Source organism: Onychostruthus taczanowskii, unplaced genomic scaffold, assembly GCF_017590055.1.
Source record: "Onychostruthus taczanowskii isolate IOZ18803 unplaced genomic scaffold, ASM1759005v1 scaffold90, whole genome shotgun sequence".
NCBI lineage: Eukaryota > Metazoa > Chordata > Aves > Passeriformes > Passeridae > Onychostruthus > Onychostruthus taczanowskii.
Window position 1 is genome coordinate 7,343 of NW_024506994.1, and position 22,166 is coordinate 29,508.

At 44.5% G+C, this 22,166-nt stretch overlaps 3 protein-coding genes across 3 annotated transcripts; all 3 read left to right on the forward strand.

The window, feature by feature from the left end:
• The first annotated feature begins 6,859 nt into the window (after nt 1–6,859).
• Nucleotides 6,860–9,192, forward strand: LOC121347455 (taste receptor type 2 member 9-like). The gene is given in 3 exon segments (XM_041426113.1): nt 6,860–7,183; nt 8,519–8,654; nt 8,657–9,192. Coding segments are annotated over 3 exon segments (996 nt in total).
• Nucleotides 9,193–11,147: 1,955 nt separating this feature from the next.
• On the forward strand, nt 11,148–14,911 carry LOC121347449 (taste receptor type 2 member 10-like). Its single transcript, XM_041426103.1, has 2 exons — nt 11,148–11,267; nt 14,129–14,911. The coding sequence occupies exons 1-2, from the start codon at nt 11,148–11,150 to the stop codon at nt 14,909–14,911; spliced, it is 903 nt and encodes a 300-aa protein (XP_041282037.1).
• A 1,677-nt stretch (nt 14,912–16,588) lies between these two features.
• Nucleotides 16,589–17,958, forward strand: LOC121347466 (taste receptor type 2 member 105-like). The gene has a single exon (XM_041426136.1). The coding sequence runs from the start codon at nt 16,987–16,989 to the stop codon at nt 17,956–17,958; it is 972 nt and encodes a 323-aa protein (XP_041282070.1). The 5' UTR covers nt 16,589–16,986.
• Nucleotides 17,959–22,166: the final 4,208 nt, after the last annotated feature.

The following is a 22,166-nucleotide window of genomic DNA, read 5'->3' on the forward strand; positions in this document are numbered from 1 at the left end:
TGGCTGCAATAAATGGAATAACAATACTGCCAACCTGCCACAAATCTTTTGGTATTCACAGAATGAAATGGGTCCAATCAATAGGTTTATCACTATTTTAGTTTACCTTTCCTTCTGCTGTGGCCCTGTGCTGTGTCATCTGTTCTGGGCTGTGTCACAGTCTGGCAGTGGCTGATAGCTCTGTGTGAACACGCTGAGCCCTGGCACTCACCAGAGGTGGTCACTGACCCACAAACAGTGAGAGAGGAACGGCCCCTGGGAGCTCAGGGGGTGCAGAGCCCCCTTCCCACTGCAGCCCTGCGTGTCCCCTGTGCCCCACTGCCTGCAAGGACAGCATTGCCTTCTCTGTGGGACTGCTCTCCTGGCCTGACCTGGAGATGAGATTGGCTTTTCCCAGTGCACTCTGCCTCAGTGAAACACCCAGCTAACAGGCTTTGCTCTCGATCAGGGAAACAGCTCTTGAGGAGTCAGGAGTGGAGGAGACAACTTGTTAAGAGCTGACTGCAGCCCCTATTTGACTTGGCCCTGTGCTGCTGTGGGGGAGGAGGTGGAGGAGCTGGGGATGGAGGAGTGAAGTTGAGCCTGGGATGAAAGGGGTGTGGAGGCAGTGAGATCAAGTTTTCTATTTCTTCCTCATTATCTAGATCTATTTTCAATATTTCAATAAACTAAATTCATTTTACTGGTGTCAAATACATGTTGTCCACGACAGTAACTGGTGAGTGATCTCCCTGCCATTACTTTGAACCCTGATTGTTTCCAGCCTGTTTTTCATTCCGGCTCTTCCTGTGGGGGAGAGAGAAAGAACAGCTCAGAGGAGTTCTGGTTTCTCCCTGAGGTCAACCCATCACAGCAGGTGAAACACAAAATAGTGCCAGCATTTACAAAATTCACCTGAATTGGTCACTTCTACCAGCAGCTCAGGTGCGGAGGCAGATCGTAAGCAGCTCTGCTGGAGACATCTCCCCTGTGAATGGCCTAGAAACAACAGGCACAGCCACATATCCCTTCTTCCTCTGCTGCTGCTCATGCACTTCATCCTCTAACCTGCCAATCCTGACTGATTTTACAGGAAAGCCCTGGAAGATCCATATTGTTTCCTACATGCAGTGCAACATCCACCCCTCACAACCTCACATGCCACAAGACTCAGTAGGCAAAACCCAGCACTTACAGATGTTACCACACAAAACACCACAGCCCCAGGGAACCACGCTGCAGATCCCTTCTTCCATTTCTGTGAAACCCCTGAGAATGTGACAGCCAGCACAGAATCCCTGTCCTGTGCACCAGCTCCACTCAGCTGGCTCTGGAAGGGACAGGGTGTCCATCAGCACAGCCACCCTGCACAACCCATGGGGACAGATGGAGGATGTGCCCAGCCTGGAGAAGCTGACACATGAAAGGTGTCAGAAGTCAATGGGAATGGCTGCCCAGGGCTGGCACAGTATGGAAAAATGCTCTGGGTCACATTCCAAGTGTTTATGAAGTACAAAAATATCACAATTAGGAGGACGTGATATCAGTATTCATGTAACACACTGCTGGCACTTTTAACCCACAGAAAACATGGCTGTCATGATTTGGAAGAGAGAATATCATGGTGGCTCCTTTCCTATAGCCATAGAGCTCCTGGTTGGGGTTTGAATTTTCCTGCTTCCACCACAGCATCAGATAAGATCTCCTTGGTTATTGTGGTCCTGATGTGCAAGGCCAAATGTGACAGGTCCTGGACTAACCCAAAGTGCATGGGCAGTCCATGCCCTACAGAACTTAACAAAACTTCCCTGGGAAAAACCTCACAGCTTTCAGGCTCTAAAATCATATGGAAGCTTTAGGGCACAGCAGGGTGGGGGAACTCAGCATGGTACCATCTTTAAAAGCCTTCACTTTCTCAAGCCGATGAGATCAGAACCCTGGCACAGGGACATTTCCCCATTTTTACCCTTTTCCACCATATCCTCAAAATTATACTTATAAAAAAATCCAGCCTTATTTTCTGCACCTTGCATTGCCTGTCCCACTACGTCTCACATGACTTACTCTTAAGGTAATGCCATTGGAAAAACAAACATGGATTTCAATGTGTGTGAAGGATCAAAATAAACTCCACTTTTCCAGCATCTGGGTTGAACTTTGCAGGACGCAGACTCTGAGACTAAAAAGGACATTGAATGCCTGCACCTGCTGAGCACAGCCAGCTCTGATGATCATAGGCAAAGAAGGGACAGACGATGTGATTGGAACCCTGGCACAGGGACGTTTCCCGATTTTTCCCCTTTTCCTCCATATGATCCAATTTCAACTTTGAAAAAGTACCAGCTTTCCTTTCTTGGCTCCCATCACCTGCCCCACTATGGGGCCATACACTTATTCTTAAGGTAATTCCAATGCAATAACAAATTTGGATTTCAATGCTTGTGAAGCCCCGAAATAAACTGCACGTTTCCAGCACTGAGGTTGTATGTTGCAGCATCCAGACTCTCAAACTGAAAAGGACACTGAGTCCCTTGACAATTCTCTCCTGAGCACAGCCAGGACACTGCATGATGATCATAGGCAAAGAAGGGACAGAAGAACCCAGATCCTGAAGCCTGACACTGATCAAACAGGGATCACTCTCAAAATCACAACACTCTCCACCACACAAAAACATCTCCGTTGTTTGTGACACCCAGCACAGCCCCACCTGAACCAACATTCAAATAGTCAAGAGTGACACTGGCCCCGGGTAAGGGGAAACCCAGCACATTTACATCCCTGCACCTGCCCTGCTGCCCAGAGCAGTGCCACCAAAATCCCCCCAGCAGCAGCAGCAGCAGCAGCAGCTCTATAAAGCTGCTCTTGCCATCCCTGACACTCCACCAGCAGCAGCCACTGACCTGCCTCAGGCTCTGCTGCCACAGCCCCCTTGGCCAGCACAGCTCTGCTCCCACACGTCAACTACTTAGAGCTTTTGCAAACTTTTTTAATTTTTCCAACTTGTGGGTCTCAGCCTGTCTTTGTGGTTTCTACTGCATAAAAATTGCCAATGTCAGGAACAGGCTCTTCAACTACCTGAAGGGAAAAATTGACAGGATGGTGCCCTGGCTCTTGTTGGGGTCAGAGATTTTAGCCTTGGCTATGGGCGTTGTTATCTATGACCTCATTGAAACTCTGCAGAGGAACAACCTCACTTTCAACAGCCAAGAAAATTTCTGGGAAGCAAGAATCAAAACGGATAAACATATTTTCTTATCTTTTTTTCTCACTGGATTTGGATATGCTGTTTCATTCACAGTTGTCATATTTTCTGCTGTTTTCCTTCTCTTTTCTCTCTGGAGACACAAGCGCAGGATGCAGACAAACTCCATGAAGGACCTCAGCATGGATGCCCACATCAGAGCCATGAAATCTATCTTCTCCTTCTTCGTCATGTACAGCATCAACTTTGTGTGTTTGGTCTTGTTAATTAAAAGCTGGAACTCAAGAAAAATGTTGATCTTTCACTGTAAAATACAAGTAATTTAATTTCTGATGCAGCTCTCTAGGCAGTGTAGATGATACTGGTATTCACCCTTCAACATCCAAGTTAAAAAAATTTTCATTCATATCTATTGAGCTATATTCACTATTACAAAAGCTGGAGCCCATGGAAAATGTTGATCTTCTACTGTAGAAAACAAGATATTAAATTTCTGATGCAGCTCTCTAGGCAGCATAGATGATACTGATGTTCACTCTTCAACATCCAGGTTAAGAAAACTTCCTATATATTGAGCTAAATGATTGTGAGCTATACTCATTATTATTGAATTTAATTTTAGCTAAACCTTTCAGTTATATTTTTAGTTCTAACAAAACCATTTAGGACTTCATCATGGTAGGAATGATGCCTAAGCCCCTGTGTGGTGAAGGGATTAATGTGGGCATGAGAGTGTGCTGCTGGGCTGATGGTGATGCAGCTCTCTAGGCAGTGTAGATGATACTGGTATTCACCCTTCAACATCCAAGTTAAAAAAATTTTCATTCATATCTATTGAGCTATATTCACTATTATCATAAATAAATGTATCTAAAACTTTTATATATCTTTCTGTTATTGACAAAGTCAATTAGCTTTGATGCTAGGAAAGATGCCAAAGCCCCTGTGTGGTGAAGGGATTAATGTGGGCATGAGAGTGTGCTGCTGGGCTGATGGATCATCAGGCAGAGCCCCTTCAGCTCTGCCTGAGCCCAGTGGAAGAGGGAGTGATGCTAATTAAGTGTTCAGCCCCTGCCCAAGACTCACAGCCTTGGCAATCAGAACCCTGGGTATCCCTCAGCCCCACAGCAGCTGGAGCCCACCACCACTGACCATGGCAGCAAGAAGGGATTTTCACTGCAGCCTCACCTGCATTTCTCCCAAAAGTACACATTTGGCATTTCAAATCCTCCCTGGCAGAGGATGGGAATATAACCCCCAGTGCTGACAGGACAACAGGATTGCTTTGCTCACCTCCCCAAAGCAGGGAACACTTCTTGGTAAAGATTTGCTCTTCCGACTCTGTCAGATTGCACCCTGGTGAAATTCTGTTCATGGCCCTGACTGGTGACCAAGTTGACCTTCATGAATTACCCGTTGTTCTTCCTTATTTTCTTCTTTTTTCCTAAATATTTTTAGAGCTAATCCAGTGAGTGTATTCATTAGTGGCATTTCCAAATTTGTATTTCTACAATAAAGTGCATGATTTGTGATTCTGTGACTCTGAAATTTCTTATTGAACATGACAAGACTTACACGTTGAATTTGCCATAATCAGAGATTAAGTTGAGCTGCACCCGTGACTTTTGATCTCTAAGGACCAACAGGGGCTTTATTTTCTGCCAGATTTCTGTACTCTTAATTGCCGCTTCTCTTTCCCCGCTAGCTGATGTGAGAGTGAGGGGCGGCAGTTTTCCCCCTGGAGCTCCTTGAATCCCAGTTGTCAGTTGTTTCGGCGCAGTATAAAACACAGGCAGCGCACAGGGGTCCCAGGGAAACTTTATTTGATGGTGTTTCTTCCCCTCTTTCTTCCTGGGCCCCCACTAAGGGGCCGACAAAGACTTATATCTCAGGGGAAAGAGTTCTGGTTTCTCCCTGAGGTCAACCCATCACAGCAGGTGAAACACAAAATAGTGCCAGCATTTACAAAATTCACCTGAATTGGTCACTTCTACCAGCAGCTCAGGTGCGGAGGCAGATCATAAGCAGTTCTGCTGGAGACATCTCCCTTGTGAAAGGTTTTGGAAGGACAGGCACAGCCACATATCCCTTCTTCTTCTGCTGATGCACATGTATTTCATCCTTTAACCTGACAGTCCTGACAGCTTTCACAGGAAAGCCCTGGAAGATCCATATTGTTTCCTACATGCTGTGCAACATCATCCCTTACAACCTTACCTGCCACAAGACTCAGTAGGCAAAACCCAGCACCTACAGATGTTACCACACAAAACACCACAGCCCCAGGGAACCACGCTGTAGATCCCTTCTTCCATTTCTGTGAAACCCCTGAGAATGTGACAGCCAGCACAGAATCCCTGTCCTGTGCACCAGCCCCACTCAGCTGGCTCTGGAGGGGACAGGGTGTCCATCAGCACAGCCACCCTGCACAACCCATGGGGACAGATGCAGGATGTGCCCAGCCTGGAGAAGCTGACACATTAGAGATGTCAGAAGTCAATGGGAATGGCTGCCCAGGGCTGGCACAGTATGGAAAAATGCTCTGGGTCACATTCCAAGTGTTTATGAAGTACAAAATAATGCAATTAGAAGGATGTGATATGAATATTCATGTAACACACTGCTGGCACTTTTAACCCACAGAAAACATGGCTGTCATGATTTGGAAGAGAGAATAACCTGGTGCCTCATTTCCTGTAGCCATAGAGCTCCTGGTTGGGGTTTGAATTTTCCTGCTTCCACCACAGCATCAGATGAGATCTCCTTGCTTACTGTGGTCCTGATGTGCAAGGCCAAATGTGACAGGTCCTGGACTAACCCAAAGTGCATGGGCAGTCCATGCTCTACAGAGCTTAACACAACTTCCCTGGGAAAAACCTCACAGCTTTCAGGCTCTAAATTCATATGGAAGCTTTAGGGCACTTCAGTGTGGGGGGAACTCAGTATGGCGCCATCTTTAAAAGCCTGCACTTTCCCAAGGAGACGAAATCAGAATCCTGGCACACGGAGTTGTCCCCATTTTTACCCTTTTCCTCCATCCAATCCAAATTAAACTTTTTAAAAATACCAGCTTTACTTTCTTGGCTCCCATCATCTGCCCCACTATGGGCCTCTTCACTTATGCTTATGGCAATGCCACTGGCAAAGAAAACATGGATTTCAATGCCTGTGAAGTACCAAAATAAACTCAATTTTTCCAGCATCTGGGTTGAATGTCGCAGAACCCAGACTCTGAGACTAAAAAGGACACTGAGTCCCCTCACCTGATGAGCACAGCCAGGGCTCTGCACGATTATCATAGGCAAAGAAAGGACAGAAGAACCCAGATCCTGAAGCCTGACACTGATCAAACAGGGATCACTCTCAAAATCACAACATTCTCCACCACACAAAAACATCTCCGCTCTTTGTGGCACCCAGCACAGCCCCACCTGAACCAACATTCAAATAGTCAAGAGTGACACTGGCCCCGGGTAAGGGGATACCCAGCACATTTACATCCCTGCACCTGCCCTGCTGCCCAGAGCAGCGCCACCAAAATCCCCCCAGCAGCAGCAGGTCTATAAAGCTGCTCTTGCCATCCCTGACACTCCACCAGCAGCAGCCACTGACCTGCCTCAGGCTCTGCTGCCACAGCCCCCTTGGCCAGCACAGCTCTGCTCCCCAGCTCACACCATGGAAGCTTGTCACCCTCCACAGCAATCCAATGTCACTTCATTTCGGGTCTTAACTGTGACCATCATCACCCTGGAGGCATTTCCTGGCATGTGGATAAATGCTTTCATTGTTTGTGTGCTTTGCATTGCCTGGGTCCAAAAGAAAACTCTGAACTCTAATGAGAAGATCTTGCTGCTGCTGGCATGCTCCAGGATTTCCTATTTGTGCTTCACATGGATATACCGCTTCCTTTCAATCATTTATCCCAATTTCCTTCATGTTCAAACCACACGCCAATTACTTAGAGCTTTTGCAAACTTTTTTAATTTTTCCAACTTGTGGGTTTGTGGCACCCAGCACAGCCCCACCTGAACCAACATTCAAATAGTCAAGAGTGACACTGGCCCCGGGTAAGGGGATACCCAGCACATTTACATCCCTGCACCTGCCCTGCTGCCCAGAGCAGCGCCACCAAAATCCCCCCAGCAGCAGCAGCAGCAGCAGCAGCAGCAGCAGCAGCAGCAGCAGCAGCAGCAGCAGCAGCAGCAGCAGCAGCAGCAGCAGCAGCAGCAGCTCTATAAAGCTGCTCTTGCCATCCCTGACGCTCCACCAGCAGCAGCCACTGACCTGCCTCAGGCTCTGCTGCCACAGCCCCCTTGGCCAGCACAGCTCTGCTCCCCAGCTCACTCCATGGAAGCTTCTCCCTCTCCACCGCAATCCAATGTTACTTCATATGGGACCATGGCTTTGGCCATCATCACTATCTTGGTTTGAAAAGACAGGTGTCTTCTAAGGAAGGCAGAAGCCTCCCTTGAAATGGAATATGTAAACCCCTTGCCTCCAAATTATTATAATTTTGAAGTTAAGAGGCTCTAAGGAAAAGATAGGGGAATACTAATTACAGTTCTTTACTAGGAAAATTTAAAATACTAATAGAATTGTACAAAAAAAAAAGCTACTCACAGTCAGAATATGACCTGACACCCTTTGGGTTAGGGTGTTGGTAGTAGTCCAATTGAATGGTGGCTGCAGCCCTCCTGCAGTGACAGCTGTGGTTCTGTTGAAGCAGTGATCCTGTAGAAGGGTGGAGTTTTCCCATGAAGGTCCAGTGGTACTGTAGATGGGTATGATCTTCCTCTCGGAACCCAGTGGGAAAAGGCTACCTTTAGTGCTCTAAATCTCAGATTCTATCCAGGTAAGAATGCTTGGCTCCTCCCCCTGGGTGGAGCATCTCCCAATGGGATGATGGAATTTCATCAGTCAGTGCAGTGACACTCAATAGCCCATTAACAGTAGAGATCTCCCCTGAGGGAGAATTGGTCTTGGAAAAGATAAAGAAAACTGTCCCATCTCGTTTTAACAGGTGGCCCAATTAAGAGAAGAAAACTTCCCCACCTCTAACAGATGGCAATAGAATATAGACTCCCAGCTACACCTCACAACCTAAGACAATCACCCTCCAGGCATTTACTGGATCAGTGCTTTCCTTGTTTCTGTGCTTTGCATTGGCTGGGTCAAAAAGAAAACTCTGAACTCTAATGAGAAGATCTTGCTGCTATTGGGATGCTGCAGGTTTTGATATTTATGAATCTCATGGGTATATTCTTTTCTTTTAATAATACATCCCTATTACTTTTGTGTTCTTCTCCTACATGAATCGCTTGCAGTTTTTCAAAGCTTTTTTGATTGTTCAAACGTATGAGTTTCAGCCAGTCTTTGCATGTTTTTTATTGTATACAAATTGTCAATTTCAGGAACAGCTTCTTCATTTATGCAGAAGTAAAAACTGACAAGATTGTGCCATGGCTCACACTGAATCTGTGCTTTTGGCCTTTATTTTCAGTATTCTTGTCTACCACATCTCTTATGAAACACAGTGTAACAATCACAATGACAGTAGTCAAGGATATTATCTGAAACACATTATCAGACTGTATGACCTTTACTGCCTATATATATATATATATTTTTTTTTTTTTGACATAGGATTTGTGCTTTCCACTTCATTAACAGCAGTTGTCTTTCCCGCCCTTCTCCTTCTCTTTTCTCTCTGGAGACACAAATGCAAGATGCATACAAACTCCATGAAGACCCCCAGCATGGATGCCCACATCAAAGCCATGAAATCTATTCTCTCCTTCTTAGTAATGCACAGCATCAACTTTATATTTTTTATTTTGACACTAATTTATGCAAGGAAGGAAGAAAATCATGTGGCTTTTCTTATTTTTGCATTTCTGTATGCTTTTCCAGGTGTTCATTCCCTTATTTTGATTTTCAGCAATCCTAAACTGGAAAAGACACTGATAAGGATTCTATCCTGTGTCAAGTGCAAGGATTGCATGAGGTAGGAACTGTAATAAAAGCCGGAGCCCACACAAAATCTTGATATTTCATTATAAGACAAAAGTCAATTTATCTGTAATGGAAATCTCCAGGCAGATGATACAGATGTTCTCTCTTTACTGCTGAAGTTAAGAATAAATCTTTGAAATTCTTTGAAACAAATAAGTATGACAGATTATTGGTAGCAGCTCATTTAGGTAATTCAAGTAATTCATTCAGGTAATTCTCTGAGTTCAGTTCTTGTCAATAACAAATTCATCTAGATCTAGCACATGGGCTGGATGCAAAGGGACAACAAGAGTACTGCAAACCTTCCTCAAGCACTTTGGCATTTGCTGATTGAAAAATGACTGTACTCACATCAGGTTTATTTGTGTTTGGGTTTACATTTCTTTCTGCTGTGTCTCTGTTTTTTGTAATATTATCACTTGCAACATTTGGATGGTGGGTGCAACTTGAAAGACTACAGCCTATAGCGACCCCTTGTCAGAGCTGCCTGATCCTGAAGGACTGCAACCTACAGATGGGATTCACACTTGAGCATGGAAGAAAGTGAAGAGGAAGGAGTGAAAAACTTTTTATGGACTGACTGCACCCCTCATTCCCCATCCCCCCACACCACTGTGGCAGAGGAGGTGGAGAAGCCAGGAATGAAAGAGTGAATTTTGTTTTGTGAAGATGAAGAGGGGAAGGCAAAGGGCTCCGAGTTTTGTGCTTGTTGCTCATTATGCTACTCTATTATCAGCCAATAAACTAAATTCATTTTTCTCAACTCAAGTCTGTTTCCTCCATGACAGTAACACCTTGTATTCTACCCTTGGCCTACTGCAGAACAAGAATAAAGGAGCAGCTGAGTGGGGGCATGGCACCTGCCCAAGCTCAACAAACCCCAGCACATTCTCTCAAGATGAAATAATTCCAGCATGAACAGAGCAGAATCTGGTTTGTTCATTTCTGTCACTAGCTTAGGCACGGAGGGACATCTTATCCTGTGCCTGGTGCCAGTGGTGCATTTTCCACCCATTCTTGGCAGGGTTTGTTTGGCCTCTTGTTCTTCCAGGAGGAAAGCATCTGCCAGGGGTGGAGACCAAACATCTGAGGCCTCCCTCAGACAAGGGAGGAGCTAAAGCCCAAGGTCTTCTGGACACAGCATTCCCCTGCGCAGAGACATAAAAAGGGCTGGGGGCACTGCTAAAAACAAGACAGTGCTCCAACATTCTTGAAAGTCATAGAGACATGAAAGAAGTGATGAGCACCTGTTCTCTTTTTCTGGGCCAGGAATGGGAGTTACAGTCTGTTCAACCCACGTGTCCAGAGAAAGCCCAACATCAACGTCTCCCCTTCAGCCAGAAGCAACTACAGCCCTGTTACAAAATGAGTGTTTGAGATTGCTTCAAAAATCACTGGCAGGGGTAAAAATCAGTAAAAAACAGATTTAATAATAACCAAGAACATGATGAAGTTTATTGGCAAGATTTACTCTACTACTTACTGGATAATTAAGGCACACCAAGGCTAAAAAAAACGAAAAAAATCCCATCAATGAAAACAGAAATGAACTGAGGACTATCTGTGTGTGTGTGTGTGTGTGTGTGTGTGTGTGTGTGTGTGTGTGTATGCATGTTTCAGTGTGTGCAACAAAATGACAGAAAGGGCAAGGATAAAAAGGAATATGGCTTCAAAGCTCAACAACACTCAAAAGTACTCAACTTTCATACTAAATTTAAGAATTTAGCAAAGCAATAGCACTTAACAGCATTTAACTTAGCTTTTAGCTTATATTAAACTTATTTGCAGGCCTAACTTACATAAATATCTAAGATACTTAAACATCTAAGAGAGCAGCATTTCTCCCATGTTTGTCAAAGCATATTCACATCTGCATGCACACAGACAGAAAGAGTCACTGCAAGGTACCTGTGAAAAATTCCCCTCAAAGGCAGTGAAATATTCACTTTGGATGTCTTTACATCTCATCACCAGGCCGAGGGTTGAGCCTCGAGGAGTGGGGGTATCGGCCCAGGACCGGTTGTTGTTCCAGGATCTCTTGAGTACGGCAAACTTGAGAGTTCCCAGCTATGTAAGGCCCCACTGGTCACAGCATGCTAGGAGAGCTCAAAAGGCCTCATTTTGGACCCTCATTTTTGTTTATAGGGCCTGCAAGAAAGTGGGCTTTAGTCATAACAATGTTTCATCCTGGCTGCACTTCAGTTCGACACTCTTTGAAAGTGTGAGAACCAGGATGTTATGTCATTCAGGCAAAAAAATAAAAAAAGTGATTTCTTAGGCTGTTCATAAAAAAAGCCCAGGATCTCATGAGGCAGCAGCAGTTCCTGGCAGCAGACAGTAGTTCTGAAAAGCTCAAGAGGAGCTGGGCCCAGGTGCTGCTCATCAAGGCTGAGGCCTAGCAAAGATTTCTCTGCTCACAGCCTGAAAACGGGAGAGGGAAGCACCACCTCAATCCCACTACCAAAAAAAAAAAAAAAAGAGGCACCACCAGAGGCTACCAAAGAGACACAAAACACTACTGCTTCCCCCTTTTAGTTCCATTTTTCCTTTGAGCAGAGGTTGTGCAGTTCTCCAGAAAACATGGCAGGTTTCTCTCAAGCCCTTCTTTTTGGAGTTCCCAGTCTTCACCTCTCTGGTCTCACGGGGATTCCTCTTACTGGGACTTTCCTGTGGCAATTCCTGCTCTACACCTGTACAGTACGGTCCAGCACAGACACAGCTGCACTCACAGGGGCCCATCTACAGGGTCAGAGGTTGTGCCTTGGTCTGGTCAAAACCCTGATGCCACCAACACTTGAGGAAACACCACAGTGTGCCCAGTGTGGTGCAGCCCCAACCTCCCCTCAGAGGGAACCCCTGGGCCCCAGCACTGCCTGGATCCAGACATGGACATTCCAAGTGTAAATCTTCCCCAAGAGAAGACAAACCCTTTCCTCTTCCTAAAAGGCTCTGATTTTGTAGGCACTCAGGGTTTATGGAGCTCTCTCCACAAGACCATCAAATATCAGGAAAAATCCTTTTTCTTTAATACAGCAGCTCTGTCCCACCACTGCAATGCTGTCGTGGCTGAGAGCATGGAGCAAAGACAGAGGTTTGACACAGACACACTGCTGCACCATGTCAGGTTTACCTTGTAAAGGTTTACATTGTAAATTGTCAGGTTTACATTGTACATTGCACATGTACAGCCATGTACAGGTTGTAACTTTTTTTTTTTTTTTTTTTGTGAATTTAAAATAGTGCCAAAATTCGGTGAAAACAAGAAGGGAGGATGCTCTGAATTATTTTACTTGTAAAATATCTGCATTTCCTCCCTGCTTGTACTGAGCTGGGACTGTTAAGAAGAGATAAGGCAGGAAGGGTGCAGGAGATCAGAATGCAGGTTCTTGAGATTAGGATTTCCTGACTTCATGATCTGGATGGAGATCTCAGCCAGATTCACTGATACCAGTTCAATCTGCCACTCCTCAGCATCTGGGTTGTCACTGGGGCACATTTGGAACATCTGCTGGGGCACAGCTGCACTGCTTGGGCTGGCCAGCAGTAACATAGCCATTAATGCAGCAAAACTCAATCAAACATGGTACAGAAGCCCCCTGGGGATCTGGAAAAAAATCCCCAGGCTTTATCTAAGGCTAATCATACAGGGATTCCACAACAAAAAAATCTTATTTCTCCAGGTGTCACCTGGGATAGGCACAACAGGAAATTTCCCTCTGTGGGAACTGATTCTCAGAGCATTCCTCTCCAGTTGTTAAGGACATAAACATTTTGCATTAGAGTTGATACACAGCTGTAATGGAATGGGCCAGAACTTAGGCAACCGTTCACCTAACTAGCTAGCTAACTAAGGCTAATCATCTGGGATTCCCCATGTCCTAAAGGGAGAAAGAAACAGATTCTGGAGAGGAAAGAGGCTCGGCCTGAACAAGCACAGATGGTACCAATTTATTATCCGTGTGATGTGACTCAGATCCCAATACAGCTGTGTGTCCATCCAGATGCACAAAACCAGGGAGTCTTATGCCATTTGAGATGCACAAGGGCATCCAAAATGTGTACATGGGTGGGAGATACAAAGTGTTGGATAATCCTTCTCCTTGTCAAAATATACTGGAGGGGGTGGATTTGAACCAGCAGAAAACACCTGCAGGTCAAGCACCTAATCCATGTCTTCAAGCTTGAAAATCCAGCATTGGAGACTCTGTTTTTATAGCATTATTTTTCTAAGGTGAAATATTCCCCACAAAGAGTTGAGGCCAGATCCCAATCATGGTATTGTGTTGCAATTTAATTTAATTAATTAAAATTTTCATTTAATATCTCTGTACAAAGAACAATCCCAGTACAGACAGTTTCATATTCACATTCCTCTTGTAATGGGAATAACTTCCATACACCTCACAACATATGGGAAGAAAGGAAAGGAAAGGAAAGGAAAGGAAAGGAAAGGAAAGGAAAGGAAAGGAAAGGAAAGGAAAGGAAAGGAAAGGAAAGGAAAGGAAAGGAAAGGAAAGGAAAGGAAAGGAAGAAAAGAGAAAGGAAAGGAAAGAAAGAATCCTGTGCTATGTTTTTCTTCTATCAGCAAAACCAGAGAGGTAACACGCATCAAAGCATAAGGCAGACAACAGGAATATCAGGAAATTCTGTCAAGGCAGTGCTCTGCCCACCATCAACATAAAAAAAATTACAAAATAAAGAATAGTTTTGAATTAATACATCCAAAACTGACTTCTTTATTGGAGGTTATCAAGGGACAGAAGAACCCAGATCCTGAAGCCTGACACTGATCAAACAGGGATCACTCTCAAAATCACAACACTCTCCACCACACAAAAACATCTCCGTTGTTTGTGACACCCAGCACAGCCCCCCTGAACCAACATTCAAATAGTCAAGAGTGCCAGTGGCTCCAGGTAAGGGGATACCCAGCACATTTACATCCCTGCACCTGCCCTGCTCTATTTGTGCTTCTCATGGCTATATTGCTCCCTTTCAATAACTTATCCCAATTACCTTTATGTTCAACCCACGTTTCAACTAATTGTATTTTTTCAAAGCTTTTCTAATTGTTTCAACTTGTGGGTTTCAGCCTCTCTTTGTGTTTTTTATTGTATAAAAATTGCCAATTTCAGGAACAGGTTCTTCATCTCCCTGAAAGTAAAAACAGACAGGATTGTGCCCTGGCTTTTGTTGGCATCATTGCTTTCAGCCTTGGCTATCGGCATTACTGCCTATGACATAGCTGTTACAAAGCTCAGTATTGACCACAATTCCACTGGGCAAGGAATTTTTTCAACAGTCAGTGTCCAAATGGATGAAAATTTTTTTCAGATATATTTTATCTATGGCTTTGGATTTGTCACATCGTTTGCAGCAGTCACCTGTTCTGCCCTTCTCCTTCTTTTTTCTCTCTGGAAACACAAATGCAAGATGCAGAAAAATTCCATGAAGACCCTCAGCATGGATGCCCACATCAAAGCCATGAAATCTATTCTCTCCTTTTTTATAATGTATAGTATTAACTTCATAGTTTTGATCCTGTCACTCATTCCTTCAACAAAGGAAGAAAATCATGTGGCATTTCTTAGTTTACTATTTTTGTATGCTTTTCCAGGTGTTCATTCCCTTATTCTGATTTTCAGCAATCCCAAGCTGGAAAAGACACTGGTAAGGATTCTATCCTGTGTCAAGTGGAAGGATTGCATGAGGTAGGAACTGTAATAAATGCTGGAGCCTACGCAAATTCTTCATATTTCACTATAAGACAAAAGTCAGTTTATCTCTAATGCAACTCTCTGGGCAGTGTAGATGATACAGATGTTCTCTCTTTAGCACCAAAGTTAAGAATAAATCTTTCAGATTCTTTGAAACAAATGAGTATGAATTAGATTACTACTAGTATTTCATTTTGGTAATTCTCTGAGTTCAATTCTTATCAATAACAAATTCATCTAGATCTAGCACATGGGCTGGATGCAAAGGGGCAATAAGAGCACTGCAAACCTTCCTCAAGCGCTTTGGCATTTGCTGATTGAAAAATTACTGAACTCAGCATCAGGTTTATTTGTGTTTGGATTTCTATTTCTTTCTGCTGTGTCTCTGTTTTTTGCAATATTTCCACTTGTAACACTGGGTGGGATGGCTGTACCTTGAAGAACTGCAGTCTGAGGAGCACCCATATTGGAGACATCTGATCCTGAAGGACTGCAGCCCACAGATGGGGTCCACACTCTAGCAGGGAAGAGAGCATGAAGAGGAAGGAGTGGAAGAGAGAACTTTTTATGGACTGACTGCAACCCTTATTCAATGTCACCCTGCACCATGCTGGGGAGGAGGTGGAGAAGGTGGGAATGAAAGAGTGAATTTTGAGCTGTGATGAAGGGTGGAAGGGACAGTGCTCTTGTTTTGTGTTTGTTCCTCACCATCCTACTCTATATTCAAACAGCAATAAATTAAATTGATTTTTGGAAATTTGAGTCTGTTTTCTCCATGAGAGTAACTGGCAGGTGATCTCCCTGTCCTTATCTGAACCCATGAGCTTTTCCATCTTCTATTTTCCCTCTTGACCTGTTGCAGAGCAAGGGTGAAGAAGAGGCTGGGTGGAGGATCTGGCAGGTATCAAGTTTAACAATCCACAGCAGGTCATGTAAATATTAAATAATTCCAGCATCAACAGAACAGAATCTGTTGATTTCTTTCACCAGCTCTGGCTCAGAGGGACAATTTACTGCATACGCAGTGCCAGGTGTGCATTTTTCATATTATCACCTTCAAAAATATTTGCTCCTGTTCATGAAATGAGCGAAACAACCTTTTAAACCAGAGTAACATCTTAATCACTACAATATTTCCTTTTCCTAAGACCACACAGTCTCTACAGGGATGGTAGGTACAAAGTCTTGGTGAATCTCTCCCCTTCTCCAATGACACTGGAGGGGAAGGCTTTGAACTAAAAGCAGACCTTGTGTTTTAAAGAACCAATCCACACATTCCATGCACTGAAAACCTGGTAGTTGAGACTCTGATGTTATATTAATTTATTTTCAAGGTGCCAGATTCCCCAGAACAGAGCCCAAAATTCAGCCATGGTGTGGTCCTGCACTGTCCCAGTACAGACAGTTTAACTACACACTGTTGTAATAGAAATAACTTCTATTCACAAAGATATGGAGAGAAAAAGAAAGAAGCAAGCAATCAATCAAACAAACAAGGGAAAAAACCCAACAACCCCACAGAGTGTTTTCAGGAAAAGAGGAGGAAAGCCTTAAGCAGAGAACAGGCACTATCAGGAAATCAAAAATTCCCTCAAGGCAATAGTCTGCCTATCATAAATGTAAAAAAATAATAAAAGAAATAACAATTAAAAATTTAGTGCAATCAAAAATAAAATTGGACATAGTAGGTGACAAAGGAATAGAAGAGCCCAGATCCTGAAGCCTGACACTGATCAAACAGGGATCACTCTCAAAATCACAACACTCTCCACCACACAAAAACATCTCTTCTGTTTGTGACACCCAGCACAGCCCCCCTGAACCAACATTCAAATAGACAAGAGTGACACTGGCCCTGGGTAAGGGGATACCCAGCACATTTACATCCCTGCACCTGCCCTGCTGCCCAGAGCAGCGCCACCAAAATCCCCCCAGCAGCAGCAGCAGCAGCAGCAGCTCTATAAAGCTGCTCTTGCCATCCCTGACACTCCACCAGCAGCAGCCACTGACCTGCCTCAGGCTCTGCTGCCACAGCCCCCTTGGCCAGCACAGCTCTGCTCCCCAGCTCACACCATGGAAGCTTCTCCCTCTCCACAGCAATCCAATGTCACTTCATCTCGGGTCTTAACTGTGACCATCATCACCCTGGAGGTGCTCGCTGGCATGTGGATAAATGCTTTCATCGTTTGTGTGCTTTGCATTGCCTGGGTCCAAAAGAAAACTCTGAACTCTAATGAGAAGATCTTGCTGCTGCTGGGATGCTCCAGGTTTTGGTATTTGTGCATCTCCTGGGTATATAAATTTCTTTCCTTTATTTATCCCAATTACCTTTATGTTCACAGCATACTTCAACTAGCTATATTTTTTCAAGCCTTTTTTAATCATTGCAACTTGTGGTTTTCTGCATCTCTTTGTACTTTTTATTGTATAAAAATTGCCAATTTCAGGAACAGGTCCTTCATCTATCTGAAAGGAAAAATTGACAGGATGGTGCCCTGGCTTCTGTTGGCATCAGGGATTTTAGCTCTGGCTGTTGGCATCGTTGCCTATGACATCGCTGATAAACCGCTCTGCAACAGCAATTCCACTGGACGAGGAAATTTTGGGACAGCAAATATCAAAATGGATAAAAAATTTTTCCCTTCTTTTTTTCTTACTGGCTTTGAATATGCTGCTTCATTCATGGTTGTCATATTTTCTGCTGTTTTCCTTCTCTTTTCTCTCTGGAGACACAAGCGCAGGATGCAGACAAACTCCATGAAGGACCTCAGCATGGATGCCCACATCAGAGCCATGAAATCTATTTTCTCCTTCTTCGTGATGTACAGCATCAATTTTGTATGTTTGGTCTTAAATATGGTTTATGTTACAAAGAAGAGAAATCATATGACATTTCTCATTGTAGTATTTCAGTACATTTTTCCGGGTCTGCACTCCCTTATTCTGGTTTTCAGCAATCCCAAATTAGAAAACACACTGCTAAAGATTCTTCCCTTAGAAAGAAGTGTTAAGTGCAAGGTGTGCATAAGTCAGGAACTCCAGTAAAATCTGGAGCCCATAAAAAATGGTAATACTTCATTATAGAAAACAAGTAGTTTAATCTCTAGTGCAACTCTCCAAGCATTATAGATGATACAAACGTTCTCATCACTGATATTAAGAATATATCATTCAAATACTATGAACTAAATTAATGTGACTTACATAATATATTTTCAATTATAATTTCATGTAGATAATTCTTTGAATTTAATTATTGTCAGTAACAAAGTTATTTAGAACTGGTACAGGCGCTAGCTGTAAAAGGGCAATAAAAATACTGCAAACTGACCACCAAATGCTCTGGCGTTTTCTCATTCAAACAACTGAAATCAACTACAGGGTTTATCTCTATTTTGGTTTACCTTTCCTTCTGCTGTGGCCCTGTGCTGTGTGATCTGTTCTGGGCTGTGTCACAGTCTGGCAGTGGCTGATAGCTCTGTGTGAACACGCTGAGCCCTGGCACTCACCAGAGGTGGTCACTGACCCACAAACAGTGAGAGAGGAACGGCCCCTGGGAGCTCAGGGGGTGCAGAGCCCCCTTCCCACTGCAGCCCTGCGTGTCCCCTGTGCCCCACTGCCTGCAAGGACAGCATTGCCTGCTCTGTGGGGCTGCTCTCCTGGCCTGACCTGGAGATGAGATTGGCTTTTCCCAGTGCACTCTGACTCAGTAAAACTCCCAGGTTTTGTTCTGGGGCAGGGAAACAGCATGAAAAGGGAGTGGAGACAACTCACTGTGAACTGACTGCACTTTCATTTTCCTTCCCCCTGTGCTGCTGTGGGGGAGGAGCTGGGGATGAAGGAGGGAAGTTGAGCTTTGGATGAAAGGGTGGTGGAAGCAGTGGGTTCTAGTTTGTGTTTATTTCTCATCATCCTATTGTACTTTCAATAGGTAAATAAATTCATTTTCTTCACATCAAGCCTGTTTTGTCTGTGACAGTAATTGATGAGTGATTTCACTGTCTTTATCCTGATCCATCAGCTTTTCCATCCTATTTTCCACCCTGTTTATGGGTGACAGTGAAGGAACAGCTGAGTGGGTGTCTGGCTGCTCCCTAAGGCCGACCCCCCACAGCGGGTGAAACATACAGAACAGAGCAGAACCTGAACTGGTCACTTCTACCACCAACTCAGGACCAGAGCCAAATCGTAAGCAGCTCTTCTGGACACATTTCCCCTCTCTGAATGCCCTCGAAAGGACAGAAACAGCCACACATCCCTTCTTCCTCTGCTGCTGCTCATGAACTTCATCCTTTAACATGACAATCCCAACACTTTCACAGGAAAGCCCTGAAAGATCCATCTTATGTCCTACATCCATCCCTCACAACCTTACATACTGCAAGACTCAGCAGGAAAATCCAGCACCTTGCAGATGTTACCACACAAACACCACAGTCCCAGAGAACGACACTGGGGTCCCTCCTTACATCCCCATGAAACCCCTGAGAATGTGACAGCCAGCACAGAATCCCTGTCCTGTGCACCAGCCCCACTCAGCTGGCTCTGGAGGGGACAGGGTGTCCATCAGCACAGCCACCCTGCACACTCCCCTCACAGGGAGCCCCTGGGCCCCAGCACTGCCTGGATCTAGACATGGACATTCCAAGTGTAAATCTTCCACAAGAGAAGACAAACTCTTTCCTCTTCCTGCAGGGCTCTGATTTTGTAGGCACTCAGGATTCAGGAATCTCTGTCAGAAACACCATCCAATATCAGGAAAAATCCTTTTTTTTTTTTGTAATAGAGCATTTCTGTCACATGAGTGCAATGCTGTTCTAGCTGACAGCACAGAGCAAAGCCAGCAGCTCCATACTGATGGATCTCATCATGTGCGCTTTCTATGTCATAGAATCACAGAATGGTTTCAGTTGGAAGGGACATTATCTCATTCCATACCTTCTGCCATGGACAGGGACACCTTCCCCTAGACCAGGTTGCTCAAAGCCCCACCCAGCTTGGCCTTGAACACTTCCAGGGATGGGGCAGCCACAGCTTTTCTGGGCAACCTGTGCCAGAGCCTGACCACCCTCACAGGCAATAATTTATTCTTAATATATCTAATCCTACCTACCCAGGCCATTCCCCCTTGTCTATGCCCTTGTCCAAAGTCCCTCTCCAGCTCTCTTGTAGGCTCTCTTCAGGTACTGAAAGGTGCTCTAAGGTCTCCAAAGAGCCAATGTTTGACAGTGGTGGTTGATGCCCCATGGCTGCTGGTGTTTAAGAGGCATTTGGAAAATGCCCTTCATAAGGTGCTTTAAATTCTGGTCAGTCCTGAAGTGGTCAGGCCACAGGACTAGCAGTAGGTCCCTTCCAACTGAATTACCCTATTGTCTTCTATTAAGTATCTGCTCGCAAGGGCAAGAAACCTTTTCCTATACATTTTTAAATATAAACATTTATTTATTTATTTATTTGTTTACACATGAGTATATACATGCCCTACTCTTAGATAGCAGGACCCTTTGGTACAATTTCAACAGCTGGCACTTTGCAGAGAGGCTGGCAGCAGACACGGGCTGAGGGTCTCTGTGCCATTCTTGGCAGGTTTCATAACATCAAGAGTAAAGCCCTTCTCAAGCAAACCAAATCTAATGCAAAATATGCATTTGCTATTCAGAAGCAGCTGTTTTGAAAGCAGCTGTTTCCTAACTTTTGCATGTTCATGCAAACCTCCATGAATGGAACTGATACTCAGCAGCAGAATATTCCTAATATTTGCATGTTAATAATATTTCCATGTTGATACATGTAATATTTCCATGTGGGTGCAGTCCTCAGCATAATTCAGTGGCCCAGCCCAGGGAGGCAGGTAGTTCATCCAGCTGGCAACACCTGGGGACCAACAAACAGCATGCAAGGGTCACATGGTGCTAGAGTGGGCTGAATTTGGATTCAGGAAGGATTAGAATGCTCATAGATCTGTGTAGATATGCACATCAGCCCTGCAGTTGGTGCAGACCCTCAGATGGTTTTAAAAATTGCCTTTTCTCTCTTTTTGTGTGACAGACAAATATCCAAAACTGACAGGGAGGGTGTGTAACAAAATGTTCCTCATATTTATATCCCACACACACCACTGAGTGGAGAGCAGAGCTGCTCTGTGCTGTGCAGCATTTTGTGCAAGCACACTCTTATTTCTCTGTCTGCACCACACACAGTACTGACCTGTACCCTTTGGCACTGCCTGACCCTGGACATCACCTCTGGGACCTTCTGCACATCTGAAGGAGCAGACTGTAATCGAAATTACACTACAAGTGACAACCGTTCCTCCTAGTTTACTCCAAGTTTGGTGATGTGACACCAGTGTGTGAAGGTGAAAGCATCCACTGTGGTCATAAATTATAGTGACTGTTTTTAAAAAGCATTCCTGAGCTTCAGTGATAAACTCTTGGCTGCCCACAGGCTGGGTTATAGCCATGAGATGATTGTACAAGCCTTTAGTGTATTATAAAATGTTCTAGAGTGGGCATTTGAAGCATCTTCCTCGTCATTAGATCTCCCAGCCATGCTGAGCCATGCACCTGTGGGGTGAGTCAGGCCAGCATGCGGTTCTGAAAGAAAAGTTTTCCACCTTAAATCAGTCATTCACCACAGAAAGCCCTTCATCAGCTGACCTCAGTCACCATAGGCTGTTGCTAACATGTCTCAGACCAGGATGTCAATCATTCTGTCAATCAATCTGTCAGTGATTCTCCCAGGCACCTCTGCCTGCCACAGGCATTGCCCTTTGGCATCATCCAGGCAATTCCCCTACCACTGCTGTCAGCTCACTCCCATGGCTCTGGAGCACATCCAGAGCATAGCAAATGCTACAGACTTGGCAGGAATTACTGGTGAGATTAGTGCAAAATGGACAGCATTGAATAAGCAAGTAATTGCTATAAGTTTTTCATCTAAGGGAAAGAAGTCTGCAGACTTTCACCCTCTAGGTTAGATAATATTTACCTGTTCTGGTATAGAAACTAAGTATGCCAAGAGCTGAAAAGAGTATAAAGAGAATCTCTACTGGAAGACAATGCCCCATTCTCATACCTGAGCTTTACTACCTAGACATTGGCTAGGTAGTAAAAAAATCTAATTTTCAAAGCTTCCTTATCAGCTGCTGGCTGCCTAAATGCCTTTAAACTGAAGGTCTGAGAATAAGAAGAGCTGATACATCTGTGTGGAAGGAAAGTGGTGAATAGTGGGAGATGACAGCATGTCAGTTC